General features: G+C 40.8%; 1 protein-coding gene across 1 annotated transcript in view; it reads right to left on the reverse strand.

Moving 5' to 3' along the window:
• The window catches only part of MAPDA (N6-Methyl-AMP deaminase), a 38,037-nt gene extending 18,466 nt beyond the window's left edge, over positions 1-19,571 (reverse strand). Inside the window, exons 1-6 of the mRNA XM_088445419.1 lie at positions 19,372-19,571; positions 5,024-5,154; positions 4,076-4,136; positions 1,786-1,870; positions 1,483-1,564; positions 1,216-1,342 (exon numbers count right to left, since the gene is read on the reverse strand). Of these exons, the coding sequence (XP_088301545.1) occupies positions 1,216-1,342; positions 1,483-1,564; positions 1,786-1,870; positions 4,076-4,136; positions 5,024-5,154; positions 19,372-19,422 (537 nt within the window). The 5' untranslated portion in view covers positions 19,423-19,571. The remainder of the gene's footprint in view (positions 1-1,215; positions 1,343-1,482; positions 1,565-1,785; positions 1,871-4,075; positions 4,137-5,023; positions 5,155-19,371) is intronic.
• Positions 19,572-19,776: the final 205 nt, after the last annotated feature.

The raw sequence follows: 19,776 nt of genomic DNA on the forward strand, positions 1-19,776 counted from the left end.
CAATTAGAAGGGCTGTTTAAAGCGCAAGTAGGTTAGATGTATGTGGACACATCTGTATATGCAATAACGGCAAACAATGCCTCTGTCAAATCATAGGATAACAATTGTTTAAATAATTTTTCAGTTTAAAGTCAATTTTAAAAAACACGCACAGAACAATTTGTTGACTTTCAATCAAACATTGCAATTTAAATGCAATGTTATGATTGCACAATCTGTACACACACGGAATTACCTAACTATTTACAATTTTGATGATTCAATCTACACATCAAACAAATTGATACCAATGTATTAGCTGGGTATAGAGGATCTCAGAAGATACAGTGCAAGTAGAGGAGTTATACAATGTGTGTATATTTTATATATTAATGTTCATTGGTGCTACAATATGTGTGAGTATTGTGGTTTTATGTATAAAATTATCTTTAACATGAGTTTATTTCACAGCAATAATTAAATTTCTACTATTTAACAAAACATTTCAGATTAAACTGATGAGCTGTCTCTCATCCTAAAAGAAATATAAAATCTTTGATTTAAATAAATACTATAAAAACTTATTTGGGATGATTGCTGTATACGAATTATACCGGACTGTACATTGTTTTGTGTGACTTTTGTGTTCTTTTTTCTTTAACATAACGTCTTCTAGAAAATAATTACCCCCACATTGATTGCTGCATGTTTAGCAGCTCACACAACGCCCATGTCGTACTCCCAGTCAGAAACAACAGCTACCGAGTGCTCTGGGTTACATGAACCAAGAAAGAATATTGATGTTTGTTCCTTCACATTATCTCACTAATCCTGTATTCCAGATACAGATGGTATATGTGAGATAAGTCCCATTTTTGTCATGTAACTCTACAAGCAAGCAACATCTCAGAGGCCTCTTCAAGGTTACAACCTTTGAAGACTTCAAGATAACATTCTATGTTTATTGAAAAGTAGACAAAACATTTTTATGCATGGTTACTACCAAAGTAAAATGTAATTGCATTTCATACAGATCATATTTTGTATCATTTCTTTAAAAAAAAAAAAAAAATCAAGTTTCTCTCCTAGTTTTAACGTGCTGCGAGAACCTGATTAGGGAATATATTAAGATTACTTAGATACAATGCTCAAAGTTTGTCAATACTACAATTTAGAGGTTGACAATTATTAATGCAATTATTTAAGCGGATAATTAGAGTAAAAAGAGGAACTCACTGTTGGGTCTCCACTGAGGTCCAGACCTAGAACCAGGTCATTGGTAGAGTGGAAAAAATCTTCTGCAAGTTTAACAGTTTCTTTTGCAACTGTTGGTCCCCCTCTTCTATCAATGGCCAGTAAGAATCTGGAAAATAGCGCATGTGTGTCATGCCTATAGATATTGTTCCTTTTACATTGCAGTGTGTCATGTAAAATGAGCAAAGTGACCAACTTTAACTACCCAACAGACATTGCCACAAAGCTAAGCAGCTTATCCAGTCGTACCTAACGTCAATGTCTACGTCTTCAGCCTTACACTGCCTGATGCCTTCTAGCACAGTCTCCACATATGATCTCTTTGTCATCCCTGCAAGGAAATATAGTGATGATTTAAAAGTCACATGAGCATTCATGTACTTGCAATCACATGACAATATCATGCTAATGGACCGCACATATGAAAGAAAGATCTGTTGACATGACATCAAAATAAGATTAGACATAACAGCATTCCATACACCATACACTCAGATCCGTTACAAGGGCAGGTTTATGATGGAAAACAGGTTTTAAGATGATAATTTGTACCTGTTGATGACTCCCTAGGTGTGCTTCTTAGCTCTAGATATTTGACCCCATCCTCGGCAAATTCCTTTATAACATCTTTTGTCACCTGTAAGTAAACAAGTCAAGGCAACTATTATTCTGTAATGTTATTAATATTTAAAATATAAAAATAATTAAGGGCTTGATTCAGAGTTGTACGCTAATGCCGCTGTTGCTGCGTATGTGTATGCATAGGATATGCGAAAATATGCTAATGTCACAGTTTCTGGGATTTGCACTGAGACGCCCACAGGCGTAATCACAAATCAAAGCAACTCCGTACGCAGCCGCATACGCAGATCCTTTGATAATAGGCCTCCCAAGTGACTCCATTGTTGCGCAGAATGGCCGCCTTAACTAATTGTACAGGATCGCAGACGCAGGCAGCAATAAGTTTGTGTTTTTGGCGGCACACCCTTTACCTCCCCCAAACGACCCTTAACGGTCATCAGGGCCGGATTAAGGCCCACATGGGCCTGGAGCTGAAAATGTTCAAAGGCCTATACTGAGAAGGGGAAGAGCTGTGATCGGTACTGTGTTGGTGTGGACAAAGTCAACTTGATGTGTACCCCCCTACACTATGAGACACAATGTCTCCCTAACTACATAGTTATAGAAAAATTGCATAATTTTTTTGGGAGGGAAAACTAGAAAAATGATTTAAATACTTAAAATGTATGGCCAGTTAGGCACCTGGTAATCATGCTGTCATATTGATGGGCCTTTTTTATGTGGGGGCCTGGTTCGCCCCATTGTTAATCTGGCCCTGACGGTCATCATACTGTGAATAAAAAGTCGCTGCTTGCAAAAACGGTAATGGACTTTGATGCATGTGCAGTGCAACTTAGACACATGCGCAGATGACTGACAATCGCTCAACTGTGAAAACATAGGCATAGCGTACAGCCCATACAGATAGGTTAAATGGCATTCTCATTTTAGTATCCTGAGTTCTAGTGTTCAATTCTTATTTTCAGGACAGTTAGTCTACTGAAGGTGGGAAATATGGAAGAGGTTTAGCAATTCTTGGAGAGAGATAAAGTGGAACAGTTGATCAACCTGTAAAATGACCATTAGAAGCTGATCGGTTGCTAAGGGCAACTTCTCCACTTTATCTTTCTCCAAGATTTGATAAATCTCCCATTATGTGTGTATGGTCCAAGTCAGGTCTATCTTATTTGTGGCTGCCATTTGTCCTGTGGAAACACAAGCAAATATTTCTGCTTCTCTGGATCCAAGATTATACTGGTCATAGTGAAAAATATTTTAATGGCATACAATTATTTTCTGCTTGCAATATAGAGAATAGAGATAACTGCCTCAAATTGTTAAAGTACAAAAAAAACAGGGATTACAAATATAATTACATTTATAAAAAAATACAGTGTGTGTGCGTGTGTGTGTATATATATATATATATATATATATGTATATAATAATAATATTGTCAGGGAGAAATATAAAAGACAAATTATAAAGAGTGAACGTGTATCGATGTCTGTGGCTCTTCAGAAACACAGTAGGTTAATTGGCTTCAGACTTATCTAGTCCTAGTGTGGAGCTTTCCACCTAACTCACACACGTATATTTTATGTATATATACATAAACAAACACATACATAATGGTCTTACATCATAAAAGTAGTCGACATTACTGGCGACTGAAATGTCGACTACTTTTATGATGTAAGACCATTAGAGAATTACTTTTTAAACTTGTGGAAAGCCCGGGGATAGTCCCTCATTACTTTTCCTTTATATTGGACCTCTGCTTGAGCCCGTACTTGTGGGAAGACACCCCAGTTGTTGCTGAGGACTATCTTTGGATGTGAGTGCTGCCTATGTACAGCACATACAATCAAATTATATATATATATATATATATATATATATTATATATATATATATATATATATACACACATATATATATATATATATATATACACACACGTACCAAAAAATATACAATGAAATATCAAAGCAAGTTCCTTATTATTATAGTATAATAATAGAAGTGTCATATTATTGTTTTATTTATATTTTAAGATTAGCGTCTCTATTGATGGAAGGGGGCCATTGTACACACATTTATTTGCCTTAAATTAAAATCTATACATCTTGGTTGATCTTAAGTCCCAAACTGTGTGCAGGAAGGGTCAGTATATATTGACATTATAGAAATAGACATTAGTATCTTGCAAGCTACAAAAAAGCAAAACAACAAGGCATACAATCACATATATTAAGTACCAAATACAGAATACATTTACCAGCAATATATCGTCAGCTGTATCGGTTATCTGGTGAATGATCCTAAATATATGAAAGCATCTGCAAAGCAAATAATAACAAAAGCTGAAAAAACTAACATTTTGACTTCTACTAACTTTTATATCAATCCTACTTTAATTATAAAGTGTTATTTAATGAGAGCTAAATAAAAGAGAGCAGTCAGACTGTCACCATACTTAAGAAGCAGATCATGGAGCTCATCCCTAGATAAGAACAATATAATAGCATTACTTATTTTTAGCAGTACTATTCTGCTCTGATCCTTATGACACACATTACATATAGTAGAATGCAAAGTTTTGAAATGCCCTATATAAAAGTTTAAAATTCTCATAAACAACCAAATTATTGTCTAGCATATCTAATATTGAGTCTGGTGTATATTGCATCACAGAAATATAAATGCACAGTTCAAATTCCTCATTTGAGTACTAGACAGCGGTGATATTTCTAATGGTATTCCTACTGAAGTAGAATTAGGTTTTATAAGCACTGGTATTTAGAGGCCCTCTAATCTCAAAACTTGTATTTACATAATGGTTTTGTCTATTTGGAAAAATATTTACTTTCACAAATGCGCTACAAATACTAAAAACCCTCAGCAACCAAGTCCCAACAGGTAATTTAAAACTGGGCAATCTAAAACTACGTAAGTAATGCGGCCGCAGATTGGACAAGAGCAGCAGCCATCCCAGTAAGGTGTTGTATTAGTTACATACCTCCGTAATGACCTGTGAATCTACCTTTGGCCGCTACTTAGCTCAAATCAATAGTCATCATGTTTATTCTCTATAGCACAAGATTGTAAAATGGTCAGTAAAAATATTTTAGAAATGCTGCCACAGAAGATACACCAATACGTTTTAAGTAGAGGCATTGGAATCATGAGTATAGTAAGTACAAATAAGATGAATTGCGGAACCTACTCTTCTAGAGTTCTCTTTTGTCCTTTGTCTATCATTGTCATTCCATTGTGAATTTGAAGTTGTGGTTTTTGGCCAATCAGCTTCTTCATGGTAGCAGTACTTATTGACCCATTCAGATGGGCATGGAGCTCCTACAAAAATAAGTGGCATGCAATGAAAATGTTTACATTAACAAGTTTTGTCACTATGAAACATAATCAATGTACAGGTTATTAATATGAGAGCTGCCTGATATAGGTGCTTTGTCTTAGCCATAACAGTTAGGTATTCCAGTGTAGAATATTTTCACACAGTGCTTGTTATTTTGTTTATACAAATAGAGTATATCTACCAGCGATCCTTACACTTCACACACTAATCAAGGTCATATTTTTATTTAGACAAAACTTCTACAGCTAGTTTAATAGTAAAGATTTGTTTTATATAAACAAAGCAACGACTTGCTTATATAACCAAAACAATAACATGTGAAATTTGGGATGCAGTCATAATGTCAATAGTTATGATGTTAAACATGTGCAGAATGTCAACATCTGAAATGTCGACATTTGTGCAAAGACCAGAGAGGGAGGGTTAGGTACTAGGGAGTGACTGGATCTGCCGGAAATCATCACCTGACCGCCAGACCCTCCATACCAGGTTAAGTCACCACTACACTACCACCGTTTTGTTGACATTCTAATCATGTCAAAATTTCATCAGTGTCTACTTGATTATTGTCAACATACAAAGCGTGTCGACATAGTGAATGTCAACAAAATATATCACACCCTGAAATTTTGTTGCTAACTAAAAAAGACTTATGGATGACCTATAGGGATTTTTCAGATGGGAAGTTTAGAACATTTTAACAATGTTAAGAGACAACAGTCAGAATTTAACCGCACTCACACACAGACACACACAGTTGTCAGACAACTTCTAACCACATTTTCCAATATGCATTATGATTAAATTGTTTTGTTTTTTTTGGCTAAGTTATAATAAGGCTCATTTTATGACGAACTTCCCAATGTTACAATATACTGTATGTCATTTTAGACATAATTAGCTGCAAATTACAGCAAGTGGGCAAATGCACTTTCACATATTTATCAGGACTTGTGCAAATGACAATGACTGCTGCTGTGTCTCACAGTCTGAATGCTTATTGCTAGACTATGCTAATTTTATAAATGGGATTTACCTATTTAGATATGTGAGATTTGCCCACATACATGTGGATAAATTGGACATAAACATGCTAGTGCATAGGCTCATTTTGACATACGCAACTATAAAACCTATTGGGAACAGTCGGCCAGTGATAGCCACCTATCAATATAGCCCCTAGTCTGTGGAACACACTCCTTCGTTCCAATAGACATACCCCCAACATCCATTGTTTCAAGTGCTGCCTTAAAACCCACTTTTTCATTTACATGTCTAAACCCAGTCTAATTGGACGTGACATTCGCAATAAAAACAAATGAATATCGCACTTTGATCACAGTTTTTAAATACAGGTCATGGAATGTCAAGGCTAATTTGCAGTGGGGGAAACAATTTAGTAAGGTGCGTACACACACAACGATGTAAGTAATGAACAATTTTTAATGAACAATTTTCGTTCAGTTTTTCCCTTGAAAAAGTGAACGAAAATTGTTTTACAAAGTAGTTGGTTTTACTTTACATAATAAACGATTTTCTGTGTGTTGAAGGAAAAATGTTGCAATTGAAAATCGTTCAGTTGGCCAGTCTGACTGAACTACAAACTTCGATAAACGTGAACGTGCATGAATGATAATCGTTCATTTATCGTTTTACACTGAACGATTTTTTGAACGATAACGAAGTCGTTATAGTTAAATCGTTCAAAAAATCGTTGTGTGTGTATACAGCTTTACAATTCACAATTTAGTTGCAACAGGTGATCATCATTTAGGCATCTTAGCTTCTTTGACAGTTGTACATTCCGTCACAGAACATGTCACTGGTGTCATGTTGGGTGTGTGTGTGTATGAGTTATTTTGGTGGGGGTGGGTTGGGATTTTTTGGTAGAGGTTTGTCTCATGCATTACTTTTACTGTATGAATCACCATCACAATAATTGCTGGGAGACTTTTATTAATAAAATAAACATATTCTTTATGTTTTCCATCACTGTTTCTCCTTAAAATTACAAAGTGTGATGCTTACTTCTAGTGAAATTTCCTTTAATAAATGTAAAATACTGCTTTCCTGAATTCTGTTAATACTTTTAATATAGTTGAATGTTTCTATCGGACAGCACACTCCCCTCTAAGCTGTTCAGCTCTGCAAGTCTCTCCTGCTAAGTTTTCCCAGTGGCCTATGAAGGGGCTGCATAACCTTTCACTTCCTGCAGGGTTTAATTGTTGGTATTCCGACGGTCAGGATCTCGGTGCTCGGAATGCCGGAATCCCGTCAATAGTCAGATCCCGGTTCCAGGATTCCGACTGTAAGTATTAGGGTCAGATTTAGGGATAGGCACTAGGTGGAGGGTTAGTGTTAGGCACTAGGGGGAGGGTTAGGGGTAGGGTTAGGGTACTTACCTACAGATGTCGGTATTACAAACCAGTCAGGGTTCCGGCGTTGGAATTCTTATCTCCAGTATTGTTTGCTCCGGGATCCCGTATCTAACCCCTTCCTGCTACTAGTACTTCCTCCCTGCTTTTCCTACTGCTTGCTTCATTACTTACTTATGGTCATTTCATCTGAAGCTATAATCTAGAATTGGCTCCTTGTGTTAAATAAAAGTAAAAAATGATTACTAATTATTTTCACGGTAACAACAGATGTTAAGTGATAAACGTACAGTATGTCTTGTACAGCTCCATACACTGACATTTTCAAACCTGCAAGTCTCATTTCAAGCGTCCATGTAATTTCCTTTATATTTTTTAAAAAATACATTTTTAAATTATAGTTCAATCACATTAGCGATTTCCACTAAAATCATTCACAATACTGTAGAATAATTTTTATAGCCGGCATGAATGACAAATAAATGTTGCCTCATATAAAGACAACATGCTCACTGATTTGAAAAATCTGCATTGATGTGTTTCTAGTACAAGTTTAGCAAAATTAAGGATGTGATACAAAAACATTGTAACAAATTAGACCTTACATATTTGCATTTTACACAAAGGTAACCAACCAATCAGCTCCTAAATGACAGGAGCTGATTGGTTAGTACTTTATCACTCTCCAAGGCTTAGTGCATCTCCCTACCAGTCTCCTCAATCACAGACACAACATTGGCACAGTGCTACCACGCAGCTTCTGGAACACATGCCGCCAATTGTGCATCGCTGTACAGACAAGTTATCCAACCAGCCTTTGGAGAGGAGAGCAGTTACCCACATGCTGCCGGGACTTGTAGTTCGGCATAGGTTTAGGAGTTATTGCTACTGCGCACTGAGCGTTGCACTAGGACTACAGAGACCATCATGCAATACGAAGCCAACTGCTTTTCTAACTTTATTAAACCAGACAAATCAATGAAAGGCAGTCTAATAATAAAACCTGTGTGTTATTTCCATCCCTGCATCAAAGCTGAATTTGGGCTCGAGGTGAGATTCTAGTTTGGGGCCCCCTCCCCTCCAATTCGTCTCTGCAAAAAAAATTCCAAACAAATGAAAAACCCCGCTCCTAATTTAAACCCAAGTAAAATGCAGCCATGTGCTGGGTAATGATTGAGCATGGGCAGGCCATATAATGCACGGTGCAGTCTATGTCCACCTATATACCCTCCACACTCCCCTCTCTGCAGCAATCAGCATCACACAATCAGCCATAGACCAAACACAGTGGGCAAATGCGAGTTTGCTTCATTTAACTCACAGACATTGCATGGATTTGTACCCAAGAAATATGAGATCCAATTAGAAATGCTAATTTGTGGTACTCGCGGCAGGGTGTGCGACTTTTCTACAAAAATGCGACTTGGAAAAGTGTATAAATAAGTGGGAAAAATTTCCTGGACCCCAAAAAAGACAGCAGGACCATATAGAAGACTATTACTGGCCATAAGGATAGTACTGGAGGTTTGTATCAACTGGCTGATTTTTGTATTTTTTTATTAATGGTTGAAAAATGATAGTGAGCCAGTGTTTTTCAGCAAATTAAAGTCTTTCCAGCATTCTGGGGTTCAGAAAAATGTCTGTATAGTAATTTTACAGTGTTTTATACAAGTCTGTAAAAAGTTGGAACCAACACTTTTACCTCTCATATACAAGTTCAAAAATCCCTCTACTATCAATACAACACACCCACAAACCTGTCCCTCATCATTTACACCTCCACATACCTGTCCCACATCATTTACACCTCCACATACCTGTCCTACATCATTTACATTTCACCATACTGTACCTGTCCCACATCATTTACACCTCCACATACATGTCCCACATCCACATACCTGTCCTACATCATTTACATTTCACCATACTGTACCTGTCCTACATCATTTACACATCCACATACCTGTCCCACATCATTTACACATCCACATACCTGTCCTACATCATTTACACCTCCACATACATGTCCCACATCATTTACACATCCACATACCTGTCCTACATCATTTACATCTCCACATACATGTCCCACATCATTTACACCTCCACATACCTGTCCTACATCATTTACATTTCACCATACTGTACCTGTCCTACATCATTTACACCTCCACATACCTGTCCTACATCATTTTCACCTCCACATACCTGTCCTACATCATTTACATTTCACCATACTGTACCTGTCCTACATCATTTACACCTCCACATACCTGTCCTACATCATTTTCACCTCCACATACCTGTCCTACATAATTTACATTTCACCATACTGTACCTGTCCCACATCATTTACACCTCCACATACCTGTCCCACATCATACCTGGCCGGCATATGAAGATCCCGACTGAGCTGAGTAAGACCCCTAACCCCCTCCCCGCACCCTAAACGTAACCCTCCCAGGGGGGAGGGGTGCCTAAACCTAACCTCCCCCTGGTGGTGCCTGACGCTAATCCCCCCTTCCCCTAGCCTAAGCCTAACCCTCCCGGGGGGGTGCCTGACCCTAAGTCCCCCCCTGGAGTCCATAAACCTAACCTCATCCCCCAGCGGCTATCAGCTCCTGACGCCCGGCTTACCTACGTTCGGTATACCGGGCGTTGGGATTTCGGCTTGGGGCTTATGACAGGCATTGGTATTTAGACACCTATCATTAGTCCCACGCCGGGATTTCACTGTCGGGAAGCCGTCTTCCTGACTACATTCCCTCACGCAGACCCAACAGCAGCAAGCATTGCCTCACTCAAATGCATCCCTCCAGTGAGGCTAGGAATGGCCATCGACTATTAATAATTAACAACTATCGATGGTTAACTGCAGATGGGCGATGGTTTTGCCATCGATGGCAGAGAGCCAATGGTTGATCTAGAACTGTGAAAACGTCCCACATTAATTATAACTGCAATGTTAAAGTATACAGCTTTTAGCGGCAGGAGATATTTCATTAACTACCAGACTGTAACTGGCTTACCCATGCCTTTTCTTAAGTTGGGGGTAGAAGTTTTCCTGTTTTCCTTTGGACTACTAAAGAATGCTGGGACTAGGTAAGTAATGAAAGATGTTTTAGAAGTAAACCGTGTCTATGATTTTATTCATTACAGTGTAGTTTTCTTAAACTGTCTCTGTACATTTTTCTTTGGTTAACTACAGGTCCCAGCTTGCCCTGTGCCAGAGCAAGCTGGCAAGCGTGATTCTTCCAATCCCAGCGTACTGTGGCAGCCATGATTAAACCATGATGGGACTTTTTATTGTACTCCCATAACCTCTGTTCTAGGCATACCTGCCTATTCTTTCAAGAAAGTCTGGGAAACTTCTGAATCTTGGATGGCTCTTCCGGATGCCCAGAAAAGTGGGCAGCTCTCCTGGAGGCCACTTGTGGCCTCTCACTTCCTGAGTGAAGTGGAGCGGTATGGTTGGCTTGCTAACACGATTCACACTGCCCTCTGCTTTACAATGCCGGCAATTGTGATATTATATATTGGGGTGGGGCCATTATGAAGTGAGCGTGGCGTTACACCCCCGCACCGTAACTTGGCTGTGTCACGCCCCCGGCTTCGCCACAGTTGCTGAAAACTCTGGCAATAGCATATAAGAAAAAGCCCTGGTCTTATTGGTATCAGGGCTGATAATATCCAGGAGCAGGCCTGCATGCATTTTTGCAGACCCAACTCACCTAGGGAGACCACAACAACTGGCCTGGGTCTGGTTGGAATCATTGTGGGGGGGACCCCAATACTGCGGATACCCCTCTATGATTTACCAGGCAGGCAAAGCCCAGTGCTGGTTATACTGAAAGTGACAGTGCTGGTTATTCTTTTGTAACATGCACACCTAAAAAAGTGGTCTCAAGGGTCCAGGGAGATTGGATGTCTGTGACTTGCTGTGTGAAATATATTCACAAGATTAAAATAGAATAGAAATGAAGACTAGAAGACACCACCGGGAACATTACAAAATTTGTAGACTTGAAATCCCTCATCTACAAGGGCATAGGGCATGTTACGTCTAATGAAAGTTGTGCAGGGGATGTTATGTCACGTTGTGAATGTGTTGCTAGCTGAGCCATTGGCAAAGTGTTAGCTGGGGAGTGGCCATGACAACTTGGGGCAGCAACTGCACCTTTAAAGCTGGGTACACACCATACGATAGAGCAACCCAGCGACAATGCGATGTAACAATACACTGTACGTGCAGTACACACTGCACCAGGCGGTGCACGACGAAGCGATGTGACGGTACATGCTGCACGTAACAACACCACGTCATTCATTGCATCATCCCATCTGCCATGCAGAACAGCAGACGCGACAATGCGATGAAATACCGCCGTGAACAATGGATCGGGCGTACACACTATACGATGTCTATGATATATTGTTCCGATCTGCGTGGGCCTAATTCAGAATTGTGCACAATGCCAAAGTTTTCGCAAAGTTTGCGATTTTTTGACACTGCGCATGTGTTGAGTTAGGTTATCATAGTCGCACGCTGCAATTCTTTATTCGCAGTGTGACTGACAAGCAGGGAGCGTTTGGGGGAGGTAACGGGGACTGTCAGCTAAAAACGCAGGAATGACTTACCGTTTTGGGGGCGTCTGCGATCCTGTATGCTGAAAACATGGCTCAGTTATGGTTGCCATTCTGAGTGACTTAGACTGACTCAAGCAGTAAGTCTATAGTCACTGACTCTGCTGGGCATCTCAGTGCAAGTCCCGGTGGCTGTTTAGTAGCATAATTTTGCACATCCTTAGTTGAAAAAAATTGCATCTGCGGTAACAATAGTGTTGAACTCTGAATCATGCCCTATTTATCATAAAATACATTGTATAGTGTGTATCCAACTTAATGCAGCAGGGGCCCCAGAACAGCCCATGTGTTTTAAAACCACCCCTCCTCGGTGTACCTGATTATCCAAATTATAGAGACAAACATTTCTGCAATATAGTAAAATAACAAAGTCTACTTCTGTGCTGAAAATCGTTCAGCTGGTGGGAAAGTTTCCAACTTTCCATCTACATTGGAACAAGAATTGGCTTGTTCAGTTGGTTAACCCAAATACAGATGTGCCCACATACATCTATCCTCCGTGCGCTACAAGTTGCATGCATCGTTGTGCAAATAAGACACATTTGAAAGGTAAAAAGATGCACAAAAAGATGCTCGACGCAACTAGAAGGGCTGTTTAACGTGCCAGGAGGCTAGATGTATGTGGACCCATCTGTATGTCTTATTAAATCAGTAGAAACAACAGTTTTCTACCTTTTCAGAAAATTATCGTTCAGAACCATCCAGGTTACGTAGCGGTCTCGAAAAGGGGGTAGATTTTGTTGAATCCGCACAGGAAAAAATAAATAAATTTACTATTATACCCAGCCTATTATAAATATATTCATTGTCTAATCACAGACTTTATACTTAATTACCTTGTGGCTGGTGGTGCACCACGGGAAAAAAAATCAATATACAGCTATATTGTGTGTGGAATCATAAGGTGATTCCAAGGCAAAGAATTTACCCTTTTAGGTGTACTCATTATTTGACAAAAAATTGTCTAAAACGTAACTTTTAATAAATACTTGCAAAAATATAAATATAATACTTAATGGACTCACTAATACAAACATAGAACATATATATTATACAAAACACAAACAAGTTCCCGCAGCCCACTTGAATTTATTGCTTCGGTATTCGTCATAATAGAGACATTATTCAAGGCATACATAATTTGCTTATATACACGTTTGCATAATATAAACAACAGAGGTTATTTATGTGTTAAAGTTCTACCAATAATTGTTTCACTTCTGGTAGATGAACCTCCTCTTTGATACAATGTATATATCTGCAAATATGTTAATTGTGTGTACTATACAAGATACATAATAGCCTTCAATAGAGGCACTTCAGGAAAGAAGGTGCTTATATGTGATTGGTGATTTTTTTTGTATATATAAGTTTTTTTGTGTATGGAATTTTCTAACAGAATTGGTGGAGGATGTACCATGACTTTGATTACCTAATTAGGTTTAGACTTGAACAACATGGGTGAACGATTCGAGTTGTTATAATGCAGCAAAATAACCTATCCCTAATTACATATGTGATATTGAGACAGAGAATGTATAATGTTTAATATTTCTGTCCTAATTATAGGAAGATAACAAGCTCAATATTTGGGGTATTGGATTTATAATATTTCACTTTTTTGCTAATGTATACCTTCAATAAATAAGCAAATTATATATGCCTTGAATAATGAGGCATTTATACATAAATGGAACTAGGTATTTTGCCAATTGACAGGTATATTCACATAACAGAGTACTTTTTATTTGAATATAGAGGACAAATATAGTTAAATTGTCTCTATTATGACGAATACCGCAGCAATAAATTCAAGTGGGCTGCGGGAACTTGTTTGTGTTTTGTATAATATATATGTTCTATGTTTGTATTAGTGAGTCCATTAAGTATTATATTTATATTTTTGCAAGTATTTATTAAAAGTTACGTTTTAGACAATTTTTTGTCAAATAATGAGTGCACCTAAAAGGGTAAATTCTTTGCCTTGGAATCACCTTATGATTCCACACACAATATATAAGTAATTGTTTCGTTAGGCTGTTTTAGCGTGGCGCCGTGCCCTATCCGATTTTAAAAGGGCAAAATGCACCCTGTCCATTTGGTGGTGCACCACTAAAACAACATTCCGGGTATCTTCTCCATAGGTAGAAAATATAGCGGTACAGCGATCACCGCCGATGAATAGACGGCGTGCGCAGGGAGAGCTTGAGGACAGGAACACCCACAAGAGTGATGAAAAGGGGGACGCGTCTTAAAGACACGCCCCCTTTTCTCATAACCATATCCCCTTTTCGGACGAGCGCGTGCGCTAGAATGCCCTCTCTACGGTCTGGCGCCCTGCCCCGCCCCGGACCTAGAGTGAAGGACTATTAAGGTAGATATTCAACCAAAACCAGTATTCTATATCCCAACTGTATTGATGATGTATTGATGATGATGTAAATGTTAATCAATGTTAATTAATATTAATGGTAAAATGTGTACAGTATACATTTTGTCTATTAATAAATATACTATGCAAGAAGCAACAGAGCTACTGTTTATGACTCAATTTTAAATGGCATAAGTGCCTCCTTCTTGCAATCAGCATTGTTCTAAACTCGCGTTATGTTGTTGCATTCAATGCCAATTTATAAAAGAAATGCTTATGTAGTGTGTTAATTCTAGAGGGGTACGGGGGCAGGGAGCCTGGCTGTAAAAAAAAAGGGCACTTTCCCATTCCCGAAAAGAGGGGATGGTCACTCGAAAAGATGTGCCCCCTTTACTTCACTGTGGGTTCGCGCCAAGCACTCATGGAGATGCTGGACTGTCCCCAAGCTGAAACAACAGTGAGTTTGGTCAGCTGCACTGGGTGTTGGTGACAGCACTGAGCCCTGGAGACAGCAGTGAGTTTTGCAGGCAGCACTGAGTTTTGGTGACAGCGCTGGGAGCTGGAGAGAGAGAGAGAGATGAATTCTGCAGGCAGTGCTGGGGACATCGCTGGGAGCTGGTGACAGACGTAAGTTTCGCAGGCTGACTGTTGATTGTAAGATTTTAGAGCTCACCCCCAACACTTTATTCAACAGGCTATCATCAATATTCTCATTCTTCTGCTTGAATTGGTGACAGCGATGAGTTTTGCAGGAAGCGCTTAAGGGTTGGTGACAGCACTGGGAGCTTGTGAAAGAGAAGAATTTTGCAGACAGCACCGGGTGTTGGCGACGGATTCAGTATGATTGCATGGCCGGCGGTTCAAATCCCGGCAGCGGCATCCCGGCAGCAGTGAAAATACTGATCGTCCCAAGGTAAGTATTTCCTACCCCCTAACCCTCCCTTAGGGGTGTCTAACCCTAACCTCCCCCCAAGTGCCTAACCTTAATCCCCCCTTCCTCACCGCCTAAGCCTAAATCCCCCGGGGGGGGTGCCTAACCCTTCCCCTAGCCTAACCCTAAACTCCTGAGGGGGTGCCTAACCCTAAGTCTCCCCCAGGAACCCTAAACCTAACCCTCCCCAAGCAGCTGTCCGTGCCCGGCTTACCTTCAATCGGTAAGGCGGGTGTCGGGCTCCCGGCATAGGTAAAATGACAGGCGTCGGGACTTCGACGCCTGTTATTTAACCCCTTGCCGGGAATAGACAGTCGGGAAGCCGATTCCGTCTGTCGGTTGGGATTCCGTCCGTCGGCTTCCCGCTGGCGACAGCGCTGGGAGCGGGAGATGAGTTTTGCAGGCAGTGCTGGGTGTTGGTGACAGTGCTGGGACCTGGTGACAGCAGTGAGTTTTGCAGGCTGACAATGTAAGATTTGGAGCTTGCCTCCAACACTCTATGCAACAGGCACTATGACACTGTTACGCCTGCGAAACACATTTATCACCGATGTTCTGAGTCTTCTGATTATGTGCCGCCACCAAAAGCGCAGTGTCTCTTCCCAGAATCGCTCATTAATGTTTCCCATCCGCTCCTGCGGTTCTTTTAATTTTGCTTTTTTATTTCAGCTTTTAAGTATTTTTTAATGCTGTTCTGGCTCTTCTACTGTATCCTCATTGGGAGCAGATTGTATGGTTTCCTCTTGCTTGTCATGGGTCTCTGCAACCAGTCTACCGTTGTCACTGTTCCTGTTGTCTTCCCCCAGGTCACCTACAGGTTCCTCTAAGCCACTGGTATCACTTTGCAGCATTTCATTGTGTGTCCATATTGAAGCGTACTCCATCTGCATTTTCCTCCAGCCTTTATAAGGGTTCCCACGATTGTAGATTGTTTCACCAAACATTGCTATTTCTACTGTATCATTTGGTCACCATCAGAAATTTGTCCTCATCTGCTGGATCTGTCAGCGCTCTTAAACAATATTGGTAATCTATAGTTTGTTGTTCTCCTACACATTGGGTCATAAATTCCTCTATGGTTCCATTATTAGCAGGTTGTTGTTCCTCTAGCTCTACAGCCTGCAACTCTACTTGTTGTTCTTCCACAATTTGGGAAGCCAATTCCTCTGTGATATCGCTATCAGAGCCATCCATGCGATCATAAACTTGCACTTCCTCTAGATCAGCAGCATGGAATTCAGGATGTTGTTCTTCCACACTTTCAATAATAGATTCCTCTATAAAGTTTTCAGTGGAGTCCATTTCAGTTTTTCTATAACTTGATGTGATTCAAGACCGAACACCAAGAAAAAGCTGCTTAACTGTCAGGTGAGTCTACAGCAAGATAGGTGTCTTATAGTTGGCAGTGCTTTAGATAATTTCTGTAACATTATATATATATATATATATATATATATATATAACCCTGCTCCTCACCTCTAAGGAGGGTATTAAAGTGTGTTGCATGCCGGCATTCTATTGTTGCTCCGTTCGGGCACGCACAGCCGCCGGCGCTGACATTTAGACTCCCAGCCCCCCCGAGCTCCCGACCAGAAATGACCGAAGTGACCCCTTTCAAACAAGACTTTTCACGGGTGCGACAATGTTCCGTCAGTTTGACGGGCTGCAAACTAGTTATGACACAATGCTGACAACCTGTCTCTGTTTGTATTTGTTCTTGTTAGTTTATATTGTTATACTGTGATCGCTCCCCCCCAGAGGCATAGGAGACTGCTGCAGTTGCCGCCCAGCAGCAGCGATCAGTCTCCCACTGCAGTCCAGCACACAGCATGTGCTCGGCTGCTGTGTGGTAAGAGGAAGGGGGGAACCAGCATCGGTGCCAGGCCCCTTCAGCAAGCCTGGGGCCGGGTAATTAGTACCCTCTCGGCACCCCTTGTTGTGCTTCTATTTGTCCACGCATTTTATAATATGCAGTCCCCAGCACTGGTTTTCCCTATCACACTGACCATAAATAATTAGATTTGGTCCTGGACCACCTACATGTGGCACCCCTGCAAGTGCCCCATGGCACCCAGTTTGGGAACCACTGCCCTAACAAAAACCTCACCTAATATGTTCTACGGTATGCATTCAGCACTAAGGAGGGAGGGTTAGGTTTAAGATGCAGTGAGGGGGAGGTTAGGTTTAGGCACTGGGGGTGGGGGGTTAGGTTCAGACATCAGAGAGGGAGGGTTAGCATATCGACCACCAAGTGTCGGTATGTTGACCCTGTCGGGATCCAGGTGGCGGGATTCTGACCGCCTGGATCCCGTCTGACGGTATTACATACCGATTCCTGTTCTACATATATTGCTTTTCACTGATTCGTAGTATTCATATTTCTTTTTATTTCAGAAAGGAACTTTGGAAAATTACACAAAAATGATTCGTAGTATTCGTGAAGTGGATTACCGTGGAAAAGTTCATAACTTCTCCAGTAGCAGCCCTGCTCCATGGCTGGATCGCTTACTCACACACTAGTATGGGGAAAGCAATTCACAGAAGAACGGAAAGCACAGATTTCCGTTCCTTTGCAGTGTACAGATTCGCCATCTGTAGCGTAATCTGTGCTGCAAAACAAAAATAACAGGGAAGATGAATACTTCCCTGCCCTCTGCCGGTAATGGCTCCCTCCACTGTAATCCAGAGTCATTCTGCTCTCAGACGCCAGCACATGCGCAGTGGGAAGCAGACATATCAGACTCCCAATATGTTTGTCTTCTCACTGCTTTCAGGGATCGCGGAGGTGCCAGTTACCGGAGAAAGACGCCGGACAGGTAAATTTACATGAATGGCTACAAAATATCACTATATATCACACTGATGCGATGCAATATATAGTGATATTTTTCGGTAGCCAGTTCATGATGTACATGAATAGACCCCTAGTACCCCTTTCACACAGAAAAGCAAATTGCCGGGTCAAGCACTTGGACCAAGTAATTTGCGGATCAACGGGGGTCCTTTTTCTGTATGAAAGGGTCAACCAAAGTCAAAATTCCCAGGACTTCAACCCTGGTTTTTAATAGGGTTGAAGTCTCGGGAATTGCGACCCGGGTTGACCCTTTCACACAGAAGAGATACCCGGGTTGATCAGCAAATTATCAGGTCCTAATTCTTGACCCGGCAATTTGCTTTTCTGTGTGAAGAAGGGTAACAGGCTGGGAGCGGCAAAAAAAATCTGTGCATCAAATGCCAGGTAAAAGCCGGGTTTTTCACGTTTTTCTGTGTGAAAGTGGTATTAGTCTCTAACAAAAAAAGCCTGCCCTGCAATGTGCATAGGTAAAATCTGCAGTCAGCCTCCAAACCCCAACCCCATATATAATGAGAGAATACTGTATTACCATATGTTGTGGACCTTCTTCCCTGTAGATGGCAGCCCTCCTGCAAACTACCTTTGTATTATTCTTCAATAACACAAGTTATAGAAAGCAGGGGAACAGTGATAAAGTAGGTGATGTTACAGTACCTCTAAACGCTAATCAGAATAGTTCTGCATACGTCTAATTACAGTGGAAACCAGTGCAGACTGTGCAGGGTCTCCTAGGCTACATCTTCTCAGTGCATGCATACAAATACTGCGGCATTAAAGGCTTAACCTGCTCCAGCTGCAGAGCAATATAGCTCAGAGCAGCGGGACACATACAGTTGTTCAGTGTAGTGAATGACACAGATGCATTAGAGACTATAATAAATTATAGTTATTAGTGTAGTGTAATCTTTCCCGTCCGGATGACACTAGTGTACATGTAATATAGTAGTACTCAGGTGTACATATGTAATAAAGTCATGTATTAGTAGCCGGGTGTGTATGGGGGAAAAGGAGGGCTCTCACCACTTTAGGGAGGTCTCTGTAGAAGCGCTGCAGCAGCGTGTCTCCGGCCATAGCGCCGCTCTGCTGTGTGTGCAGCGTATACACCGGAATCCGCAGCTCAGTGCGACACCCGCCGGCTTCTTCCTAGTGTCATCTAGAGGAAAGAAAACACCATCCCATTGGCCTCTCCTATCGCCTTTCTTATAGGCTGCTGCCACCGTCTCACCCGGCCTCCTCCTGCTGCACTCATCAGTAAGGAGTCAGGCTGTTACATGCATGTAAGGGGAGAACCTGTGTGTGAGCTCAGCTAGTCATTGTCATCTGGAAACACATCATGATAATATATTACATATAGAGAAATCACAAGAAAGGGGCAGACAGCGCTCACAGAAGAGGGATATGTGTTACCACTAGCTGCTCACTCTG

This window comes from Taudactylus pleione, unplaced genomic scaffold (genome assembly GCF_031769625.1).
Source record: "Taudactylus pleione unplaced genomic scaffold, aTauple2 ptg000019l, whole genome shotgun sequence".
Classification (NCBI taxonomy): Eukaryota; Metazoa; Chordata; class Amphibia; order Anura; family Myobatrachidae; genus Taudactylus; species Taudactylus pleione.